We start from the raw sequence: 22,110 nt of genomic DNA, 5'->3' as shown, positions 1-22,110 counted from the left end.
AGTTGCGGACACAAACGCAGGATGCAGGAATGCAGAATCAAAGTCTTTAATTCTACACTGAACTGAATAAAAACCAAGTCTAGATTTCTCATTAGCCTCGAGAGGCAACACAAAACAATCTTGCAATGAGTGGAGGAAACACACAGACTATATACACAGGTGACCTAATGACATGAGTGAACACAGGTGTAGCCAATAAGATGCCAGGTGGGAGAGAAAAGTAACTGCAAGAAAAAAACCCAGGAGGCAATGAGCTGGAAACAGGATAACAAACTGAAACATAAATACACACCCCACCCTAAATACCCCACGGTACCCCCTCCTCAAGGGGCGCCTCTGGGCACTTTGCTAGGCCTGTTGGGGTGGCGACGGTGAAATGCACTAATGAGAGCTGGGTCCAAGATCCAGGAGGCCGGCACCCAGGACCTCTCCTCAGGACCACAACCCTTCCAGTCCACCAGATATTGATGACCTCTGCCCTGCCGCCTGGCATCCAGCAGGCGTCGAACATTATAGACTGGATGACCATCTATGATGCCGGGGGGGGGGAACAGAGGTAAGCTGCAGAAAGCTGACAGCATGGGGCTTGATCTGGGAAACATGAAAAACAGGGTGGATGCGTAGGGACCTGGGGAGCTGAAGCTTGACCGCCACTGGGTTAACGATCTTCACCACCTGGACAGCATGACAGATTGGCCAGGTGTATACTTCGGCGCTGGCGTGCGATGACGATCAGTCAGCCGCTCATTTGCTGCAGACGAGCGGAGAAAAGCAGCCTGGGCCTCCGTCCAGATGCGCCTGCAGCGGTGGCGATAGAGGTGCTGGACTGAGGGTACGGCCACCTCCTTCTCCTGCTCTGGGAATAGTGGAGGCTGATAGCCCAGAAAACACTCGAAGGGTGACAAACCAGAAGCAGATGAGGTAAGAGAATTATGTGCGTACTCTACCCATGTCAGCAGGAAACTCCAGGAGGACTGGCGGCGGGAGCAGACGCAGCGAAGGAAAGCCTTCAGGTCTTGATTAGTCCGCTCTGCCTGGCCATTGGATTGGGGGTGAAAGCCCGAGGACAGGCTGGATGTAGCCCCAAAAGCTGCACAGAAGGCCTTCCAAACCTGCGAAATAAACTGAGGGCCCCGATCTGACACAATGTCCAGAGGAATGCCGTGCAGCCTGAACACGTGGTTGAGGATCAACCTGGCGGTCTCTGCAGCAGAACGCCACAAAATGGGCCGCCATTGAGAAGCGGTCCACAACCGTCATGATTAGTGTTTTACCAGCAGAGGGGGGTAACCCGGTTACAAATTCCAGACAAATGTGAGACCATGGACGAGTTGGAAAAGACAAGGGGTGCAGCTGTCCAGCTGGTGGTGTGTGACTAACCTTGTTTTGGGAACAGACGATGCAACCAGAAACAAAGTCCTGTGTGTCTCGAGACATACTGGACCACCAGAATCTGCGACGCAGGAAAGACACTGTCCTCCGTACACCCGAGTGGCAGGTGAGTCTGGAAGAATGAGCCCACTGGAGGGTCTGCCTCCTCAAGGCACTGGGAACAAACAATCGATCAGGAGGACCCCCACCCGGATCTGGCTCCTGGGAATGTGCTGCTCTAATGTATCTGTCCAGCAACCAGGACACAGGAGGGGGGAATAATGGTCTCGGGATGTTTCTCTACCTCCACAGACTCCTGTTGCCGCGACAGTGCATCCGGCTTGGCAGTCTTGGAGCCAAGGCAGTATGAAACAACCAAATCAAACCAACTAAAAAATTACGCTGTTGCTCTGCCGGTGAGGAGGGAGATCACAAAGGCCACTCTGGATCGATCAGCCTGCAATTCAACATGGAGCTCACACTGAGTTATGACCGCCCGACAGTCTCCAGAGTCTCCAGAAAACAGAACGGCAGGAGCCGGTGACGTCAGTTCCAGAGTGGCGGAAGGCGGGTGCGGCGGGGAGCCCGGCGGAGGACGCTGGACCTGCTCTGCTAGCTGCTCGATGTGCTCCCCAAACGCAGCCAACTGGTGCTCGTGGCACGTGGACTTGTCCATCAAACCCCGGTGAAGAGCGTGCATCTGCTTCTCCTGTTGATGGATTAACCGCTTTTGACTGGTAAGAATCAAGCGTGCATTGTCTGCATCTGCTGTGTCCATGTAGGCGAGATTGTAATGTCAGGATCCAGTTGGGGACACAAATGCATGATGCAGGAATGCAGAATCAAAGTCTTTAATTCTACACTGAACTGAATGAGAACCAAGGCTAGAATTCTCGTGAGACTCAAGAGGCTGGAAACAGAGGATAACAAACTGAAACATGAAAACACACCCAAGCCTAAAAACCTCACAGTCTGATTGGGTCTGAATGGCGTTTTTACTTGACACAGTTTTATTTTGATCAGGTGATTATTCTGGTTACTTTTGTCCATGTAACCACTAATCACAAAGAGGGACTTAGAGGAAATGGATCGAATGTTTAATAAATCACATTTAATGACATCATAATTCTGCTTGTGAGAACTGCTGTCTGTCACTTTAAGGTTTCTATGACGCGCTCCTCTCTCTTGTTCTTTCAGCACATAAGCTAAAGCTAGGACCTGGTTGACTTTCCCTGCATGGGATTTGCACCAGCACTAACCCTAAGGGAGGCTCAGAGGAGCGTTTTACACTGCTGCTCTGTGTCCGGGTCTCGTCTCTGTTGAAAGTAGTTCTATGAAAACCATGCAGACTGTCAGAGTTCAGAACTCCGACCCCCCCTCTGGTCACTGGCGGGAGCCGTCCCCAGAGGTTTAGCCATACTACATCTCCCAGCACACCTCCTGAATACAGCACACCTGCCTCTCATTCATTCAATCAACCACAGATACTTAAGCTCTGCACTGAGCCTCAGTGCAAAGTATTGTTTGTGCCATTCTGCCTTCATTACGGAGCATTATATCTGGACCTGATCTTCTGTTTCCTGACCCTGACTCTGTTTGCCTGCCAGCCGCCTAAATTCTCACCTGAATTTTGACTATCCTGTCTCTCCTCTGATGATCTCATGCCTGTTATTGACTCCTGTCTGCCTGACCCTGATTTAGCTTTGTGGACTTTTAGCTGAGCTAACAAACCTGCTGCATTTGGATCCAGCTGTCTTCCTGTTCTGTAACAAATACAAAAAACAGAATCTGAGCCTCAAACTCTGAAACCACCAACAGGAACCAGACATCAGATGAAGTCAGTCTAACAAACATGTGAAGAACAAACTCAGCCTCTCTGCTGTTTCCAACCACACTTGTGTTTCTGTGGTCTGTGCTTGTTTGCTCAACAGCACTAAAGACAGAAACATGAGTCATTTCTGAGTCTGATGAAGACAAACCCACAGAACTTCACAGAAACAGTTTTCACACCTGATGTTTATTTGTGACAGAGAAACAACAGCAGAGAGCAGAAAGCATTTGCTGTTGGTCTGTTGGAGTCCTCAGCTGCTGCTGGACTGGAAGCTCTGCTGCTGCTGGACTACCTCACAGCGGAGTAAACCACTTCTGGACCTGGAACCTCTGAGAAGACAAACACAGAAGAACCATGAAGGACAAGCTATGACGGACGGACCAGGACCAGAACCCTCAGACTCTGCAGGCCTCAGGCTGGCAGACTGGGAGACGGAGACAAACCATCCTTTCATCCATCCTCTCCTTTCAGTCATGACTACAGTTGAGGGTTTGATCATCCTCTGATCAGTAAACCCACAGCTTTGTCTTTCGGTTCAGCTCCTTCTTCACTAGAATGAATGGACTTATCAACAGCATCTCTGCAGCTGCTACAACTGTCCAGCTGTCAATCTCACACTCAGTCCTTTACTTCAACTACACATCAGGAATGATCAGAGTGAAGGTTGTTTGTCCCGTTCTCACCTGTTCAGGTGCGTTCTGTCAGTCAGGTCATGCTTTCAAGAAGAAATACCTTCATGAGGAGATGAATCCAGAAGATTCCTCCTGTTTTTGGTAAATGGTAAAGGTTGTGTACTTCTTTCTATGATAGGTTTCCATTTTCTTGAAGTCTTTCAGAGTTTGGATCTTGTCTTCATCAAATAAACTTCCTGCTCTGATCCACCAGGTAGTTCATGGCCAAACATTGAGTCTTTGTGGTTCTGTCCTTCTGATTCCACTGCTCTGTAGAAAGAGAAAATCCTTTCTTCCATAACCCCCCCAACCTGCTTTTGGTCAGTTAACTGTAAATAGGAAGAGACCATTGAGTTCCTAAAGAAGGGGAACTACATGAGGTTCAAACCAGTTGATCAGTTTGTGAGAAAAGAGCTGAAAAGGAAGTATCAGAAAATAGATGGTTTCAAAATTTACACAAATCCCCATGGAAACCAGAAAGGGCGATAGACGAGACACTTTATACAAGATCACTTTCGACAAAGACAGTCTGCTTTAATGACCCACTCCAATGAAAATGGTGATTTTGGTGTCTTTAATGTGTTTTTGTTCTTTTTTTTTACAATGGAGGACTTAGATTAAAAAAATGTAATCTTAAAATTGTATTTCTGGTTATTTCTTTATTCAAATCTCTGTGAATCAGAAGCAGATGAAAAAATGCAGTTGAAAAGTCTGTAGTTGTTACATAAAATCTACAAGGGGCAGAGCAGTGTCTCCCTGCTCTGCTTCATTCTGATCGTCCACCTGCAGACCAACAGATCCATGAACGTCTTTGTTCTCCTGGTCTGAGCTGGAATCTGGATCAGAACTGGACGGATGGATGGATCTGATACTGCTGCTGTTTCTGTTGGACCGCTAATGTTAGATTGTGAGGTGCTGTAAGCTATTGGGAGGGAGTGTAAACAGATGGATGTTGGGAAATGTGGTCGGGGACAGGTTTATGTTGCACCAACAGACCCGCCCACAACTCAGAGGTGAATTTCTAAAGAACTGCTGCCGCTCTGCAGAAACTATGTCCTAAAAACGACAGGTTTTTGGATTTTGGATAAAATCGTCATCGTTATGCTGAAAAGACAACTTGGAGAAATGGGAAACAGATCAGAAGATGATCAGACTGGGTCTTTAAGACCCGAGTTCTTGTCTGATAAGAACCAAACAGAACTATTTATGTTCTGTTAGTCCTCTCTGCTGATGATTTTATCCTGCAGAACCTTCAGAATATTTTAAACACTTGTGTGTGAGCAGCTTTAAATGTCAGTATTAGAGAAGAGGAAGAACATAAAGAAGAAGAAGGTTGTTACGCAACAGACTCACAAATACACACACATAACCACAAACATACTGCATGAATTCCCCATCACCAGAACCTAATTTAACAAGCAAGGACACCTCTGCATCAACGCTTTGCATTCACTTGGTGATGTGTGGATAAATGCAGCGGCTCGGCCATGGAAACACATTCCATGAATCTCTCTGCCTGAAGGTCACATGACATCTGGAGCTCTGTAGCAACTGACTGCAGAAAATCGGTGACCTCTTTGTGCTTCAGCATCCGCTGACCCCTCTCTATCAGTTTAGTGGTCTACCTCTATGTGGCTGAGCTGCTGTTGTTTCTAAGAAACTGACACTAACTACAAATGTCTGGTCCCCGTGAAGCTCCTCGTTCAAACATGTATTTATGCATTTACGAAGTCTACGAAGAACCTCTGATTGACTCTGTTCAAAGTTTTGTTGACTGAAAGTGACTGTGGATGTTTTAAGATAAATTTGTCATGTTTGCTTGGCTTGTTCTATCTTCTCTTTTGCTTCTGTGGAGGCTGACTGGGACTCTACTTTTTCTCCCCTGGAAACCGATAAGCAGTCACAGCTGCCTGCATTTAGTGATTAGTCTCAGTGTATTTAACCCCTGTTCTATCCTAGGCACTTTAACATTGGGAGTTGGGTCATCTGGACCCACTAGACAGAGCTCTGAACCTTTTTTCTTCAATGATTTGTGATCTTCACTGGTGTCCATGGATTACATGAAATCTTTCCACCTTTATACACCTTTGTCATGGTCGGGACAACACCTCAATGGAAGGGGGGGGGGGGTCATTTAAGATAGCACAAGGGTTAAGGAACTCTGCTGGGGCCTTCAGCCCTGGTTCTGGTTTGAATATATACATATATTATAAATTCAAGTCTTTGGACTTTGATTCTAGAAGTGCCTGTGGTTCTTCCCTGCATCTAGGAAGGAAAACCCATTAGAAAACTCTGCTTCTGTTGTAACTATCCAACAACATGTCCTAATGAAACTATTGTGCATAGATTATCTGTCATCGTGAGAAAATACGAGATGTGATCATCTCAGACAACTTAATGAAATCCGCTGCATCCATTCCAATAAAAGATCAAACAGCTGCAAGGATGATAAAATCTTTGGGAAGAACCAGATTTTAAGAAATCTAGATCAATATTTTAGAATCTCAAATCATTCAAGATCCTTTCTGACGGTGTGAACTACCTATGTCCTTCATGAACACTGATGGGGAAAGAGAAAAGTCACTGTTGGGACTTAGTGAAGTCGTTGTCAAATGTCTACATCTGCAGTAGAGTGCTGTTCCAGGCTGTAGCCCAAATGAACTGAGTTCTGCTTCCAGTAAAGGCTGCCTATAGATGGTTTGAGCTGCCTGTCCAGAGCAGTGCTAAAAGACAGCAGCATGTAAGAAACATGATGGTTTGTGTTTAAAGTTAAAGATTATTGCAGGAATCCGGAAAAGTTGCAGAATGGAAGAAATTCAGGTTTGACAGGAGACAATAACCAATTAACCCCAGAAGAGGGTCATTTAAACAAGTCTACATAGGAGAGGAAATCACTAAACAGGAATAAAGGGGATTCTGGTTCTCCTACTAATGACATGACCTTATATGGATCATTATTAGCAGCTGGTCATATAAGCGAGGTCATCTGAGGTCAACTAGAAGTTTCTTGATGAACAGAATCAATATTTTTACAGATTTCTCTTTTAAAATCTTGAAGATGACAAAGGACTGCATGGTGGCGCAGTGGTTAGCGCTCTTGCCCCACAGCAAGAAGGCCACCGATTCAAGACCTTTTCGTGTGGAGTTAGCATGTTCTCCCCGTGTGGGTTTTCTCTGGCTTCCTCCCACCGTCCAAAAACAGGCTTCACAGGTTCCCTCTAAATTGTCTCTAGGTCTGAATGTGAGTGGGTTTGTGATTGTAGTCCTGCAACAGACTGTTGGCCTGTCCAGAATGTCCCCTGCCCTCACCCACAAGTGGTTGGGATAGGCTCCAGCAGCCCCAAAAGGGAATAAACAGATTAGAAAATGAATGAAAGAAAAGTCTACCTGTGCTGCGTCTGATTGGCTGCTGGGGGCGGCGTGAGATGTTGACGTCGCTGTACGTGATCTCATTAGATCCATCAGCTGATGAAAAACAAAACATGAAATCATTTCATCATTTTATCTTTTTGAACCAGTTTTTTCCCTTTAAAGTTTAAAAATAAACACAAATGAAACACTGTCAATCTTTTCTATTTAAATATAAAAAACACTGATTATTGATTAATAATCTGTAGAATTCTGGATAAAAATAAAAATTCAGACGTTTGTGTTTCACCTTCAGACTTCCTGAGAACACTGCGTCTAACCAGGAGAACCAGGAGAACCAGGAGAACCAGAACACCAAGACCCACAGGTAACCACACATGGAGGTGAGGAGGAGTAGTAGTAGAAGAGGACGAAGGAGTAGAGGTGGTTCTTGGTTTCTCTAAAACAGAGCATGATGATGATGATGATGATGATGATGATGATGATGATGATGATGATGATGATGATGATGATGATGAAGAGCAGAGAGGCCACAGAACCTGATGGGGTCCCTGAAGGAGCTCCTCACCTGAGACAGAGATCCAGCTGGATGGAGACTCTCCATGAGCGCTGATGTGACACTTGTAGAGACCTTCATCAGACCTGGAAACATGCTGGAGGGTCATGTGACCTGTAGGCTCAGTCCTGATGAGGGAGCCATCTTTATAGAAAGCAGCTGAGGGCTTGGAGGGAGGGGTCTGTGATTGACAGCTCAGAGTGAGGTCATGACCCTCCATCACAGGGAGGACAGGACTCTGCAGGATCACTGATCCACCTCAACACAGAGACAAAGCATTTCATCCATCTGCACACAGCTGCAGCAACACTAACTCCACAGTCTGATCTTACCAGAGACACTGATGTTCACGCTGATGCTGGAGGCTCCTCCCCCTCTGGACTCACACCAGTACACACCACTATCTGCTGGATAGATGTAGCTGATCCTGCAGGACAAACCATCTGCTGATCCCCACTCTTCACACTGAGTCCTGGTTCCTCTGCTGGTGTTTCTCCTCAGAGTCCATCCTGCAGAGCTGTGGTCCTCACACTTCAGAGTCACTGATTCTCTTTCAAAGAACTGAGATCTGCTGGGACTCACAGTCAGACCAACTGTAGAATGTTTAGACAAAATCAATTTATATAAAATGTGTTTCCATTTTCATATAACATTTCATAATGTTTTAATTAAAAATAGGTCAAATAGCTTAGAACTTATTGTATTTTATTCCCTGCTAGCGTCTTTTTCATCAATAATGTTGATTTCTTTTTCTCCTCATATTTCTGAGATGATTGATCATAGAAATGTGACTTACTTTGGTTTGATTTGCAGACAAACAGAAACATCAGACCTGAAGAGAAAAACACGGTTGGGTTAAAAACAGGTACAGGTCTTCTTACAGTTGATGGTTTTATCAATATTCCCTTCATCCATGTTTAGATTCAGGTTTTCATATCTGGATCACAGTTCCTGTCTCTTCTCTCATTTAGCTCCGCCTTCCTTCAGATTCTAGATCGATGCTTAGTGCTCTGGATTCATGGACTTCACCAAGTCCCACCGTGGATGTAGATACGTGGAGGACTGACCAACGGTCTTCCATTGACCAACAGAGAGTGTGCATGAGCTGCCACCACTTTCCTTCTAAGTAATACACACTATAGAAGGGCAGAGATGCGCTAACCCAGTGGTTCTCAAACCTCTTCTCTTGTTCCCTTTGAAGAAGGACAAATGTTCACACACACCACGACACATTTGCCAAATGTGGTCAACGTTAATACCACATCAAAATCTTTAACATTCCTGCTGCTAGAGACTAGAAAAAAATAAACAAAGGATCGTTCACAATAAGAACAATAACATTGAACCTTTGTACAAAAAGAAACACAGTTGTGTTCATGGCTGCAATATGTCTGCTTTGTGGTACACATCTTTTCAAAAGGAGGTTGCAGGTTTGTTTCTGCAACTCTCATGTCCTGCCTGAGCCTAGCTCTGTTCTTTGAATATAAAGTCACTACAGCAGAAAATCTCCCAAAGATAGGATGTAGAATGGAAGCAGAAAGCCCCCAGCCTCCTGCCCCACGAGTGGATGTTCCCTCTCCACACCAAGGAGAATTCAGGGAGTTTCTGTGCCGTAAACCTCATCGTCAGGTGGAGTCTGACGGAATTTTAATGAACCGATCCTCCTCAGCAAAACTCATACCAGCAGATGCTGCTGGTCCACAGGGGGTTTTGTAAACATGGCCCCACCAGGCTCACCCACAGTTGAAAATTTGGCGAGGCCCAGCACTCAGGGGCAAGGACCAGAACCCCCACCACAGGGACACGGACACCCCTGGCTCAGGTGTGATGTGATACCCGGCTCCCGGTCTGCCAGAAAGCTCAGGGATCCTCCTCCCTGCGTGGAGAGAGGACTGCCAGGCCCAGGAAGCCAGCACCCAGGGGACACGCCGCTGTTACCAAGGGTCCATCACCGCCTACCAGGGATGGGGTAGGGGACAGATGGTCCAAGGTCCCACCTTCCTTGGGAAATGTGTGTGTTTGAGTTTGTGAGGGTGTGTGTGTGTGTGCATGTATGTGTGTTGGAGTGTACATTTGGAGGAGTAAAGGGTGTGTGTACTAAGGGGGTGCAGTTAAAATTGGCAGGTAGGGCACTGAGGGGACATCTCCTGATTACTCACAGTGATGTCGCATCACCCTCCCCCCCAAGGGGCCCTAAATGTCTAAGGTGCAAATAAAACCGAGGGGGGGAGGGACTATTCCATGCGGCAACTATGGGAGGGGGACCACTGCCAAGTAGCTCCTCCCCCCAAGGTGCATCGCAGACTGAACCCCCCACCCCCTCACCCTGATATGAGATTATGTGAGGAAGGGGGTAAGTTGGGGACAGCTGGTAGACTGTCCCCCGGTGGTCAAACAGCTGTCCCCCAGCCCCCCCCAGCATAGGGCCCAGGTCCCCTCAGCCCAGGGGTCCCATCCCCGTAGGCGCCGACACCCCAGGCCCATTATCACCCACCCGACACAAAGAGAGAGGAGCCAGAAAGCTCCGGCTCTGGTCAGGCCTCGATGGGACCGAGGCAGCCATTTAGCCGGGGCGACCGCCGATTGCCTCAGCGGAGACCCCGACCCGTCAAACCTCCAAGGTCCCGTACCGATAGTGGACCCCTATTTTGTGATTTGTGTTTTTCGACAATATGGGAAAATTTAAAATAAATTTAACAATTTTCACAAAATTTTTAACACATGCCGCTAGCTTAAGTCTGCTACCACTGCTGGAGATTTGTTGATCTACTGTATGTCCTCGGGAAGAAGTCGCCATCTTGAATTGTCAAAAAAGCAACAACTCGTCATTGGGATTTTCATCGATCATCTTGTAAATTTTGGGCATCAATGGCAAGCCACTGTGGAATTTTTTTTACATGTTGTCGATTTTTAACGCCGTGAGTGTGGCGAGCTCACAAAGTGGCACAGTTATGACTCTTATGTTTTTCAATGTAATATAGTGAAAATTGAATGCATGCATCCGTGGCTGGAACTGAACATATTGAAAAACTCTGGATATGGACATATAAGGAAATGTGGGCGTGGTTAGCATAAAACCCTCTGTTGCTGAGTACATCCAAAAGTTTTCTTTGTCCGACTCATCTGAAACTGACGTTGATCTGTTCGTGATCAACAGGCGACCAAAACATAAAATGGTTCCCATGGTGATAAAATCAACAGAAAAGCCGCCATTTTTGAAAAAATGTGGATCAACTTGTCTCATGTAGCTATCACCAGTATGATCATCTCATCCAATGTGTTTTTCTGAATGAGTTGATACTGATCGCTATGCTAGCACTTTTAGCCAAGTGCATCTCAGTTAGCCCCACAGAAAGAGAATGGGGAGTTAGATGTGCTTAGTGGCTGTTCAGCAAGAGGAGTCGGGTCAAAGGTGGGTGGTGGGTACTGCGATGGTGCCTATACCCAGGCGGTGGTGGTGCGTAGAGGCGGGTGGCAAGGACGGGTGGCGCCTGTGGGCCATACTACACCGCTCATGGCTTTAACTTATAGTGCATTTGTGTGCATTTCTTTTTGGATCAGACTGAAGACAGAGGGAGAGTGGGGTAGCAGAGATGGGGGCAACAAAGGTGTAAGGGCGAAAAAGAGGAGAATGACTAAAGAAACACACAGGAAGGACATGATTACAAACAAAAAGAGGCAACAAGTTTCTGGAGGATTCTCATCATTGCTGCCAGGTGTAAATGTTAATCTAAAAGGGGCGTGGCCTGTCCACACACACTCCTAGGTTACAAACATACATGTTGTCTCCAAGCATCTTCGCGTACATACATGTCAACATGGACACAATACAACTTCAGTTCACACACACACATGCACACAAACACACACATGAACAGCATTTCATTCTGTCGTGTTCTCTTAGTGCACAGAGCCACACCTGTGCTCAGGTGAATGTTTGTGTTCTAATGTGGAAAGAAGAGAACACAGCTAAAGTGTGTGAGTGTTCTGCGCAGCAGCAGTCCGAACCATTTAGATACCCACACAGGGGCAGATAGAGGGATTCCACCCCCTGACCTGACGCAGCCTCCCAGACAAGAACCAGAAGGAGCACAGCCCCACGATGGCAAAGAGCAAGGGGGCAGAGAAGCATAGGGAGCAGAAGCCCCACCCCAGTCAGAGAATGTGTCCCCAACCACCCAAGGGACCCTGAACATTGGACGAAGGTTTGTGTTAGCGTGCCTTTGATTGCATGCATGAGCTGCTGTGTGTGCATCTATAAGTGTGCACATGTGTAGAATCAACACTAACAGTCCAGTCTCTGCTGCTCTTCCTCAGCTGGATCTGCAGACTCTTTCTGGTCTAGAAGGTCCAGCTGTGTTCTGGAAGCAGCAGCTTCTAACTAGCAGCAGAAAGTTCAGCTCCTGGAATCAGAACAGCTGAACTCCTTCTGTCCTCCTCCAGCTGCTCCTCTCCTCAGCCTGACCTCCTTTTCATGTCACCTCCTCCTCATCATCAACACCAACAGAGCAGACAGTCAAAGCGGACAAACAGCTTCTGTACTTACAGAGCAGACATTTTTCCTTCATCTTCCTCTCTGGTCTGATCTCTGCTTTCTGCTTCCTCACTCACACCACACACAAGCCCCGCCCCCTCCCTCACGTCACTGTCTTTAACCAGCAGCAGCGTCTGATGTCAACATTTGAGGCAGTATGGAAATGAAAACGTCGTCTGAAGCAAACAGAAACACCAACGTTCCTCCATCACCAACTTTCAGACCTTCATCCAGCTGGAAACCATCTTCTCCTCCAACAGCTGACTTTATGGGAGTGATACACACCTGCTGTTACCATGGAAACCCACATGGGAGTCAGGAGAAGCAGCTGCAGCTTAATGATTAGATACTAACAGTTCCTGAAGTGGATGATGGTGTTTTCTGTGTTCTGAGAATGGATGGTTCTCCTCTGACTTGGAGCTGAAGTCATGTGACCTTCAGAGCTGCTCTAGCTTCATCAATGACCATCCAAGCTCCTGATGTTCTACAGAACCGGTATTATAAAGCATATGAACCAACAAAGCCCAACAGAAGGAAGGAAGCAGAACCGAGTCAAAGCAGAATTGGATCAGAGCAGAACTAGAATGATTAGAATGAGGCAGACAGATGAAGGTTCTGACTGCAGACTCTCCTGAACAGGAAACTCTCTCTGGATGCAGTGATGGATCTGACCAGCAGAGGGAGATGTTTCATTTGGAACAGAACAGAACTTCCAGCTCTTTAGTTTAGTTTAGATAAGATAAGATAAGATAAGATAAGATAAGATAAAGATACTTTATCAATTCCAGCTTGGGAAATTGGGTTGTTGCAGCGACTGTGTACAGGCTCAATACAAACAAACAATTATTGTCAATCATGGAAACAATTTGTTCGGATAACAGCTCTGTGTTGCAGCTTTAACTGCAACAGATGAATGCAGGAGGAGCAGCTGCAGATCTGCAGGAACATGCATGTTCTTTAGAGATGAACAAAGGAGAGAGCAAGGAGCTCTGAGGAAGAGTTTTGACTTTGTTCAGTGGTCTGTAGCTGCAGAAAGCTGAGACAAACTGCTGCAGAAAGCTGAGACAAACTGCTGCTGAAAGCCTCTGCTGGCTGATGTTTGACAGACTGGAACTTCAGAGTCTGAAGAAGAATCTTCTGCTGCAGCCAGAGAGAAAAAGATGAACTCAGAAGATACAGAAATCACTTTATAAAAACAACAAGAGCTGAAAAGACAAACATTTCAATGTTATAAACATTTAATAAAGGATCATCTTATCATCTGAAGCTTCTGTTTTTACCCCAAAAACAAGATCAAACTTGTCTTAATGTGTTTCTGTTTCAGGAGGAGCTGACAGAAACTCAGCCCCGCCCTTCAGAGTAAAAGCCTCATTACCTGCTTTCCCTCCGTCTTAGACCAGGTGTGTCTGCAGGTTGGAGTCGTGAATTTTTGAGGCAGATTTAAATGATGGATGTAACTGAAAGGACGTTGTTCACCTGCAGCAGGTAAGAGTGACGACTTCCTGCTGTTATTGACAGATTCTGGATCAATGAGAAACGCTGCTGTTTAATTCCTTCTGTCTCCTGGTTGGTGGTTGATCTTTAGGTATCAGAAAGACCCCGTTAGGAAGGAGAACGAGTTCTACTAGTGAGGTCTGATGAGGCTGGTGTTTAGCCTACATAGCTTCAGGGGGACTTTAACCTCCTCGAACGTGTGAAGACGTGTTTGGATGAACAGGAACATGAAAGCTGCGTTCACACCAAACGCCATTGTGCGTCAGCTGCAGTTTCAATGTTATACCGTAAGCATAAGATGTCATAAATCACCAGGAGACACATCATAAACAACTGAGTTTTGGCTGTTAAAAAAGCCGTTCTTTAAAAAGCTGCACGTCTTGTCCCAAGACGGCCTAAATAGCAGCATTTTACCACGAGAAAAACACTCTCTGTGCTCTTTCTAAGACATGCCTCCACAACTTTTTTTTGTCACATACCGGCGTCAAAAATGCTGTTTATATTTGAACAAGGAGCCTAAAGTCTACAATTTTGAGTATATCTGCTGTGGAATAAGGGAAAAGACAAAATGATTTAAGTTTCTCCTGTGCAGGAACCGTTTGGAGCATACAGCAAATTCTTCATGTTTATCTTTTTCTTTTGCTGACTTTTTCCTTGTTGATGCTTTTGCATTTTCATTTCCCCAACTGTTACTGTGATTGCAACTATTTTGTTTATTTAAAGACAAATTATAATCATTAAAAGAAGTTGGTGATTAAAACCTTTACGATCAGTTTTTGTAAAGTCAATATTATTCATATTTATACATGCTTGTTGCCGTGTTTCTTACGATTATTTATATTTCTACACTTCAATCCTTTCTCTCTATTGTAACTAAACCACATAATTTTTTTAGTAAAACAGTATCAGAATACTAAAAATGTGACTTTCATTGAAAGATTGCATCTTAATGTTTTGTCATGTTTGTGGGCAGCTGAATATAAAATTCATTCCCATATTTAAATGGAAAAGTAACTGGAATAGTTAGTTGGCTGAGTAACTAATTTTAATATGCAGTAACTGAGTTACTAACTCAATTACTTTTTGGGCAATGTAACTAGTAACCCTAACTAATTACTTTTTATAGGATAAATACAGCATGTATATGTATAAAGAGTTTGTATGTGTTTGTATGGTCCTGTTTCTCACAGACAAAACCGAGTTAGTGCCGCTAAAACAAACTACTCTTTTCATTATTGTAATTTGTAATGTAAATTCGTTGTACATGTACAATGACAATAAAGATACTTCATATTTCATAAAAATACACTTTTTTTGGTGCCTGTCACAAGAACAGGCAGACGGCTGGATCCAAATGCGGCGGGTTTATTGGCTCAGCTCAACATCCACAAAGCTAAATCAGGGTCAGACAGGAGTCAATAACAGGCATGAGATCATCAGAGGAGATATGGTCAGAGTATGGTCAGGATCCAGACGAGATTCAGGGCAGACAGCAGCCAAACAGGGTCAGAGAAAAGATATGCAAATGAGAGTCAGGTGTGTGGCATCCAGTGCGCCGGGGTTGCTGGGAGATGAAGTGCACTCAGAACTCTGGAGACATCCACCAACAGGCTTCAACAGTGAGACATGGAAGGTTGGGGAGAGGCGGTAACATAGTTCAACTACAGATGGTAGGACACAGTGGTGATCTGTTTGATTATTTGGAACTGACCCACGTACTTTGGACTGAGGATGATACCCAGAGGTGAGACTCACGTTTCTATTCAGACCCTTGGACATCCAACGCCTCACGTGTTAGAGGCGTTCACCTTCATGATAAACTGATTGGCTGGGTCTGGGTGATGGAGGTTGAGGGCCTGAGTAAAATGCTTTTTCAGCATCCGGAATGCCTCAGCTGCCGCCAGAGTCCAGAGCAGACCCTTTTTAGCTCCCTTCATGAGAAACGTGAGAGGAGCCGCCACCATGCTGAAGCCACGGATGAAGCGCTAGTTAAGCTTAGCGAATCCAAGGAACCGCTGTGGTCGCCAGAGATCACTGCAGCACCGCCTCGACCTTGCCCTGTTCCATTGCCACGCCCCTGCACTGATTATATAACCCAGGATTGGGAGTGGAGCCGAGTTGCATGGGCTCATGATCTGAGCCAATGGCCCCTGGGATAAATGTTGAGATGGGCATGACGTTTGCTGAGGCTGGGTTGGACAACCGCCAGGTCCTTAGCAGGTTATCTAGTTTGATTGTGAGGGCAATGACTTGATCTCTACGGTAAGTCCCTAAGGTAAGCTGTCACTAGACGGCTGGATCCAAATGCAGCAGGTTTGTTAGCTCAGCTAAAAGTCCACAAAGCTAAATCAGGGTCAAGCAGACAGGAGTCAAAAACAGGCATGAGATAATCAGAGGAGAAACAGGATAGTCAGGATCCAGGCGAGATTCGGGGCAGGCACCAGGCATATAGAGTCAGAGGCTAACCGGGCTCAGGAAACTGAAGACCAGATCCAGATATTACACTCGGTAATGAGGGCATAGTGGCACAAATAATATTTCCCACCAATTGAGGCTCAGTGCAGTGCTTAATTAGACTGTGACTGATTGCACATGAAAGTCAGGTGTGTAGAATCCAGAAACTGCACACTGGGGTTGCTGGAAGATCAGAATACGAATCAGAATCCTTTATTGTCATTGTACATAATAATACAATGAAACTGTAGCAGACTTGTAGTGGAATGAAGCGGTAGAAGGTACCAGCAGCTCCTGGTTCACATTGTTCTTCCTGAGTCTTTTCAGGAAATACAGGCGCTGCTGGGCCTTCCTGCTGACGGCCATGGTGTTGATGGACCATGTGAGGTCAGCAGAGATGGTGGTGCCCAGGAGGGTGAAGCTGTGGACCCTCCCCACACAGTTTCCATTGATGTAGAGTGGGGGTGGGTCTGCTCTGTTCTTCCTGAAGTCCAGGAGATCTCCTTGGTCTTGGTGGTGTTCAGGATGAGGTGTGGACTCTGAGGACGGTCCCTACCAGCGACCAGAGGGAGAGACAGAGCTCTGACTTCTGACACTGCCATTAGGCCATTTAGCTGTAATGTGTAACTTTAAAAATATTACTATATTGAAACTATAACATTGTTATTTTTTTATTTATTTTTATTATTTAACATTTTTTATGTATTTTACTCTGACAGCAGTACATTCAAGTTCCTTTCAGAAGAAAAATGTGTCAAAGATCCTCCTAAAGCAATAAGTTTACCTGCACTTATAAAGAAATTCGTCATTTAATGACTTTGGTTCTGAACAGAAACTAGGTTCTGCTGTGCAGCAGAAGATAAAAACAGGTTTTAAACTGAATCTAATATAAACGGTTCTGACCGTGGATTGAATCATCATAAGTCATCTGACATGAGCATTTTGGAGGATTCATAAAACACGTGAGGCCTCTACATTTAGTGTCATGTCAGGAGGGGTTAAAAACAAGTTTATTTTACTAATATAAGATCATCTTATTAAAAAAACTTAAATGACAAAATGGAACCAATAAACCCATTATTTATGCACAAACAGGAATATCAGGATTCTTTGAAGCTGCATGCCAAAACTTCTGGTGAAATATTTTAACACAGCAACATTTTGAACAGAACAACTTAAACTCATGACTATAACGCCAGAACGTGTCTCTCTTCAGCTTGGAGGCTGAAAATTTGGACCTTTCAACATGACAAGGATCCAAAACACAAGACCACGTCCCCATGTCACTGGTTCCATCAGAATAAGGTGAAGGTTCTGGAGTGGAAGTGTAGCTGCTCCTTAGGTTCTTTAATCTGATCAGGAAAAAGCTACGCTTCAACTGTTGATCTCTAGGTAGTTTATTTTCACGTAACCAAACAACTCACCGTGAAAAACTAAAGAAAAACAAATTACACTTTCCAGAATACACAAATACATAAAGATTTAGAAAATAACAATATAATGAAACAATATTACCGTGTGCCCTCTGATCACATTTTAAGGAGTTGCTTTTCCATTTCAAAGTCTTTGCACCGTTCTGTGTTCCGTCTTCTTCCAGCTTGTTCGCTGCTTTATTTCTCATATCGCTAATGCTGCCCCATCAGACTCTTAGGCTGCATTTCCACTGCAGGTCTTGATGCCCAAATCCGATTTTCTGACTATATCTGATTGTTTTGACGACCCGCTTACATCATCTTTTAAACGTGAACCGTATTTGATTTTTGCATTTACACTATACAAGGCTGAAACTGTCAAACGTAGACGTTCTGAGGACTACGTAGCAGTATTTCCGCCTTCCGCGGACATCCTTCAGACGCACCACGGTTCGTCGAAACTTTCCCCGGGACTACCTTTGTCGTCATACCGGCAGCCGGATCACCGAAGGCAGTAGTGCTGCTATGCAGATCGGAGAAACTCTAAACCATCATATGAATTTGTTTTTCCGTTGTGTCCAGACATAATAAAGGCTGATGTAATTCCCACATGTTTACATCAAAGATGCTCACTGCGGCATTGCCCGCACTGAGTTTTGGCAGATACATTTAGAAGATGCGTGTTGGTCCAAACGGCAAACATTTAGCATGGCGAACCTCCCCCCTTTTTGTTGTGTTTCTCTTGTGTGACTGCGGTTGTCATGGAGGCAATGCAGCGACGGAAGGAGGCGTTGCCTTGGGTGCTCCTGGATGAGGCAGGAGAGGGGATGGAGCAGGAGAGGAAAAAGAAGGGCTGCTCGGCCGCCTTATGGTCTTTCTCTGAGTTCTGAATGAGGAAGTGTTTGCAGACGTTGTGCTGGACCAACAGTTTGATCCAAGCAAAGAAATAAACGGCTTCTAGCCTGTTCCAGACCAACGGTGTCCCGCTTCAGTAGTTACCGTTTGAGTCCCGACCTGGACCAGACCTGAAATAACAGCGGTTTCCGACTCCGGTCTGAAGCCTGAGGCTGAAAGGTAACAGCTGATGGGGCTCCAGCTGTCCTCCAACAGCAAATCAGCAGAAAAGCAACTTAATAAGTCATGTGATCTCAGTTGGTGTCCTAAGTTGACGTCACTGACATACGACTCGCATTTATTGGTGAATATCCGATTTGTCTGCTTACATGGCACACGCAAATGCACGTGTCCGATTCATATCCGCTTTATTTCCACATATGAGAGAGGCCTGAATCCGAACTGAGAAAAACGGAATCCATGCGCTTTTGTCCTGCTTACACGTTCACCTGTCATATCCCATCTGTGCCACATGAGAGGAAAAAATCGGACTGGGGTCACTTGAACCCTGCAGTAGAAATGGGGCCCATACAGTGGCGGTTTTTGAAATGGGCGAAGTGGGCGGTGGACGAGGGCGGCACTTCATAGGGGGCAGCATATTCCGTGCTCATAGCATTTCACATAATGTGCTACTAAATTCAAAGAGGCAGCTTTGAGCTTTTATTTTGATATATCAGACTCTTAACAATGTTTTCATCCTATTCCCTCTTCACACTTATGGTGCAAAAAAAAAAAAAAAAAAGGATGAAATAACTCAGAGAGAAACAACGTAAAACAGGCACATGAAAAGGAATTAGGCAGAACAAACACTTGTGCTCAACCCAATTTCGACCAAAGCAGTCAATGGGGATTATTTCCCACAATTCCTTGCTCTGACACAGCAGACCCGACGCGCACTTGACCACCGCCCTCTGCTGCAAGACACTTGCGGCCACACCTCTTTGCGGTAGTCTCTGGAACATAAGTCCAAAAACTCGAGAGGGGGGGGCAACTCGCCGGTGGCTGGCTGAATCACACTAACAGGTGATTGGGAGTCTTTTTCTATCTGACAATCAACTCTGGGCCGCAGCTGCGCCCCCCGTCATGGAGACGGAGCTCCAAATATTTTTGGAGTAATCCCAGTGATGAGTTCTAAGATTTAGTCTTTAATGTTTTATAAGACCTAAACATATTAATCACAGTAAGTTTTTTTTTAGATATAATCCCTCTGATGTGTTTCACAAAGACACACACAGGACGTCACACATTAAGAAATTATTGCTAAAAATGAAGCAGGAGTCCGGCTCTAAAAAAAAATGCTCTAAAAAATGATGAAAGAGCAAAAAAAACAGAAATATTTGATTTGTTATTTCTTATCATTATTATTTCCAGGCTTTCTTTGTTTTGTCCTGCAGCGTGTTCATATCTGTATAATTTTGACAGAATATATTTATATGGAGAGAAAAATATTACAAGTTATTTAGGTTTTAACTTGTGTTCCTGTTTTTATTCATATTTATGTTCAAAAAGTTCAGTTTAAAAGTTTTAAAGGTTTAGCTTTAGTGTCTTCAGTTAATGTTTATCTTTTTTCGGCCCAAAACCTTAAGCATGTTTTAACTTAGGCCCCTGTGTGACTGAGTTTGACCCCCCTGTAATACGAGTCTAAATAACTCATGCATTTTTTGAGTAAAATGGCTAAATAGAAGATAGGGAACACAACAGGATGTTGTTGTCAAATTTTGTATGTGTGCGGGGGGGGGGGGGGGGGGGGGGGGCGCCTGTGGGGTAACTCGCCCAGGGAGTAAGTTAGTGTAGAACCGCCACTGGGCCCATATGATAATAGAGGCATTCTATTCGATTCTACTCTATTCTATTCTATAATCAAACGCATGGACAGTCAATTTTTCAGTTCACCACAAGGGGTCAGCAATGAGACACAAAAAATGAACATATAGAACATTTACAAAATGAAAACATTTTTGTGACAGCTACATCTCAGATGACAAAGACACCCCAAGAATTGAAAGGAACTGGAGGTTTTCTGCAGAAAACAATGAACTGCTTTAGGTTAGAGAACATAAAGAACAGCATCCACTGCGACCACAAGACACTTCAGGCTGTAATTGAGACAAAAAGAGGAAATAGCAGGGACTAAGACTCAACGGGATGTCATCTTTTGACCAGGGTCATCTGGGAAGATTCTGTTGTCATCAGGATTTTAAAAGGAGGACCCTTCTGCTATCTACTATCGTCTTTGGCAGGGGTCTTGGTGGGGAGGTGACCGGATAAGCTGCCTCTTTCGACATGCGGGGTTACCTGTTTGGTTTAGCCACATTACCTATTGAATGCTATATTGAATGGTATGAAGCCAGTTGAAACGACTGTTGTTGTAATATTGGGCTAAATAACTAAAATTGAATTGAATAACACCCCCCCACACACACACAAACTTCTTAAATCAACCTCTACCTTCCTTAACCCCCTATTTTCTCCCCCCTTTCTTTGTACCCTTACCCTTATCTCCCACAAACAGGGAGATAAGGCTACCGCACCAGCCCTCCCATTTCCCTCTTTCGACCACCAATAGCTGCCCCCCCCCCCCCCGGCGACAGGCTGAGCGACAGAACTGAGGGCCAACCAGCGCCTCTGCCTGATGCGTTCAACTTTCTCTTTCTCTTTCGGCTTTTCCCATCAGGGGTCGCCACAGCGAATCATCGTTTTCCACCTCACTCTGTCATGGACATCTTCTACCCTAACATTAGCCAACTTCATGTCCTCTGTTAAGACATCCATATATCTCCTCTTTGGCCGTCCTCTTGCCCTCCTGCCAGGCAGCTCCATCTCCAACATCCTTCTACCAATATATCCACTATCCCTCCTCTGAACATGTCCAAACCATCTCAGTCTGGCTTCTCTGACTTTGTCGCTAACACAGGCAACATGAGCCGTCCCTCTGATGTACTCGTTCCTTATCCTGTCTAACCTGGTCACTCCTAAGGAGAACCTCAACATCTTCATCTCCGCTACCTCCATCTCAGCCTCTTGTCTCTGTCTCACTGCTACCGTCTCTAACCCATAGAGCAGAGCTGGTCTCACCACTGTCTTGTACACCTTTCCTTTGAGTCTTGCTGGCACTCTTCTGTCACACAACACTCCTGACACTTTCCTCCACCCGCTCCAACCTGCCTGCACTCGCTTCTTCACCTCTTTTCCACAATCCCCATCACACTGAACTGTTGACCCCAAGTACTTAAACTCCTGCACCTTCTTCACCTCAGCCCCCTGTAACCTAACGCTTCTACCTTGATCCCTCTCGTTCAGACACATGTATTCTGTCTTACTACGACTGACCTTCATGCCTCTTCTTTCCAGAGCAAACCTCCACCTCTCTAGCTGTTCCTCCACCTGCTCTCTACTCTCACTGCAAATTACAATGTCATCCGCAAACATCATTGTCCAGGGAGATTCCTGTCTTACCTCGTCTGTCAGCCTGTCCATCAGCATAGCAAACAAAAAAGGACTCAAAGCTGATCCTTGGTGTAGTC

General features: G+C 45.3%; 1 protein-coding gene and 1 long non-coding RNA gene across 5 annotated transcripts; one reads left to right on the top strand and one right to left on the bottom strand.

Moving 5' to 3' along the window:
- Window positions 1-3,369: 3,369 nt before the first annotated feature.
- LOC144987420 (Fc receptor-like B) lies at window positions 3,370-12,460 on the bottom strand. Of its 4 annotated transcripts, none has more exons than XM_078936819.1 (7): window positions 12,345-12,459; window positions 8,595-8,630; window positions 8,131-8,391; window positions 7,811-8,056; window positions 7,532-7,681; window positions 7,261-7,338; window positions 3,370-3,531 (listed from the first exon to the last, which is right to left on the bottom strand). In XM_078936819.1, exons 1-7 carry the CDS (start codon window positions 12,364-12,366, stop codon window positions 3,491-3,493), a joined length of 834 nt encoding a protein of 277 aa, XP_078792945.1. In that variant the 5' UTR covers window positions 12,367-12,459; the 3' UTR covers window positions 3,370-3,490. The 4 variants fall into 4 exon arrangements, with proteins under 4 accessions (XP_078792945.1, XP_078792946.1, XP_078792943.1 ...); XM_078936820.1 differs by having other exon boundaries at window positions 7,532-7,557; window positions 12,345-12,458; XM_078936817.1 differs by having other exon boundaries at window positions 3,370-7,338; window positions 7,532-7,557; window positions 12,345-12,460.
- Window positions 12,461-13,626: 1,166 nt separating this feature from the next.
- LOC144987440 (uncharacterized) lies at window positions 13,627-17,051 on the top strand. The gene is made up of 2 exons (XR_013651328.1): window positions 13,627-13,817; window positions 13,918-17,051. It is a non-coding gene; the product is annotated as an uncharacterized LOC144987440 (long non-coding RNA).
- The last annotated feature ends 5,059 nt before the right edge of the window (window positions 17,052-22,110 follow it).

The sequence above is a fragment of the Oryzias latipes genome, chromosome 18 (genome assembly GCF_053564925.1).
Source record: "Oryzias latipes strain Hd-rR chromosome 18, Olatipes_Hd-rR_3.1".
NCBI lineage: Eukaryota > Metazoa > Chordata > Actinopteri > Beloniformes > Adrianichthyidae > Oryzias > Oryzias latipes.
This window is presented reverse-complemented; position numbering and strand designations above follow the sequence as displayed.

What these genes read in the sequence shown, in the direction of transcription:
- LOC144987420 (XM_078936817.1), bottom strand. Translation starts at nt 12,366, where the DNA reads ATGAAGGAAAAATGTCTGCTCT. An exon ending in TGTCTGCAAATCAAACCAAA is followed by an intron (nt 8,392 to 8,594) that starts GTAAGTCACATT and finishes AACATTCTACAG; the next exon opens with TTGGTCTGACTGTGAGTCCC. An exon ending in CGTGAACATCAGTGTCTCTG is followed by an intron (nt 8,057 to 8,130) that starts GTAAGATCAGAC and finishes CTCTGTGTTGAG; the next exon opens with GTGGATCAGTGATCCTGCAG.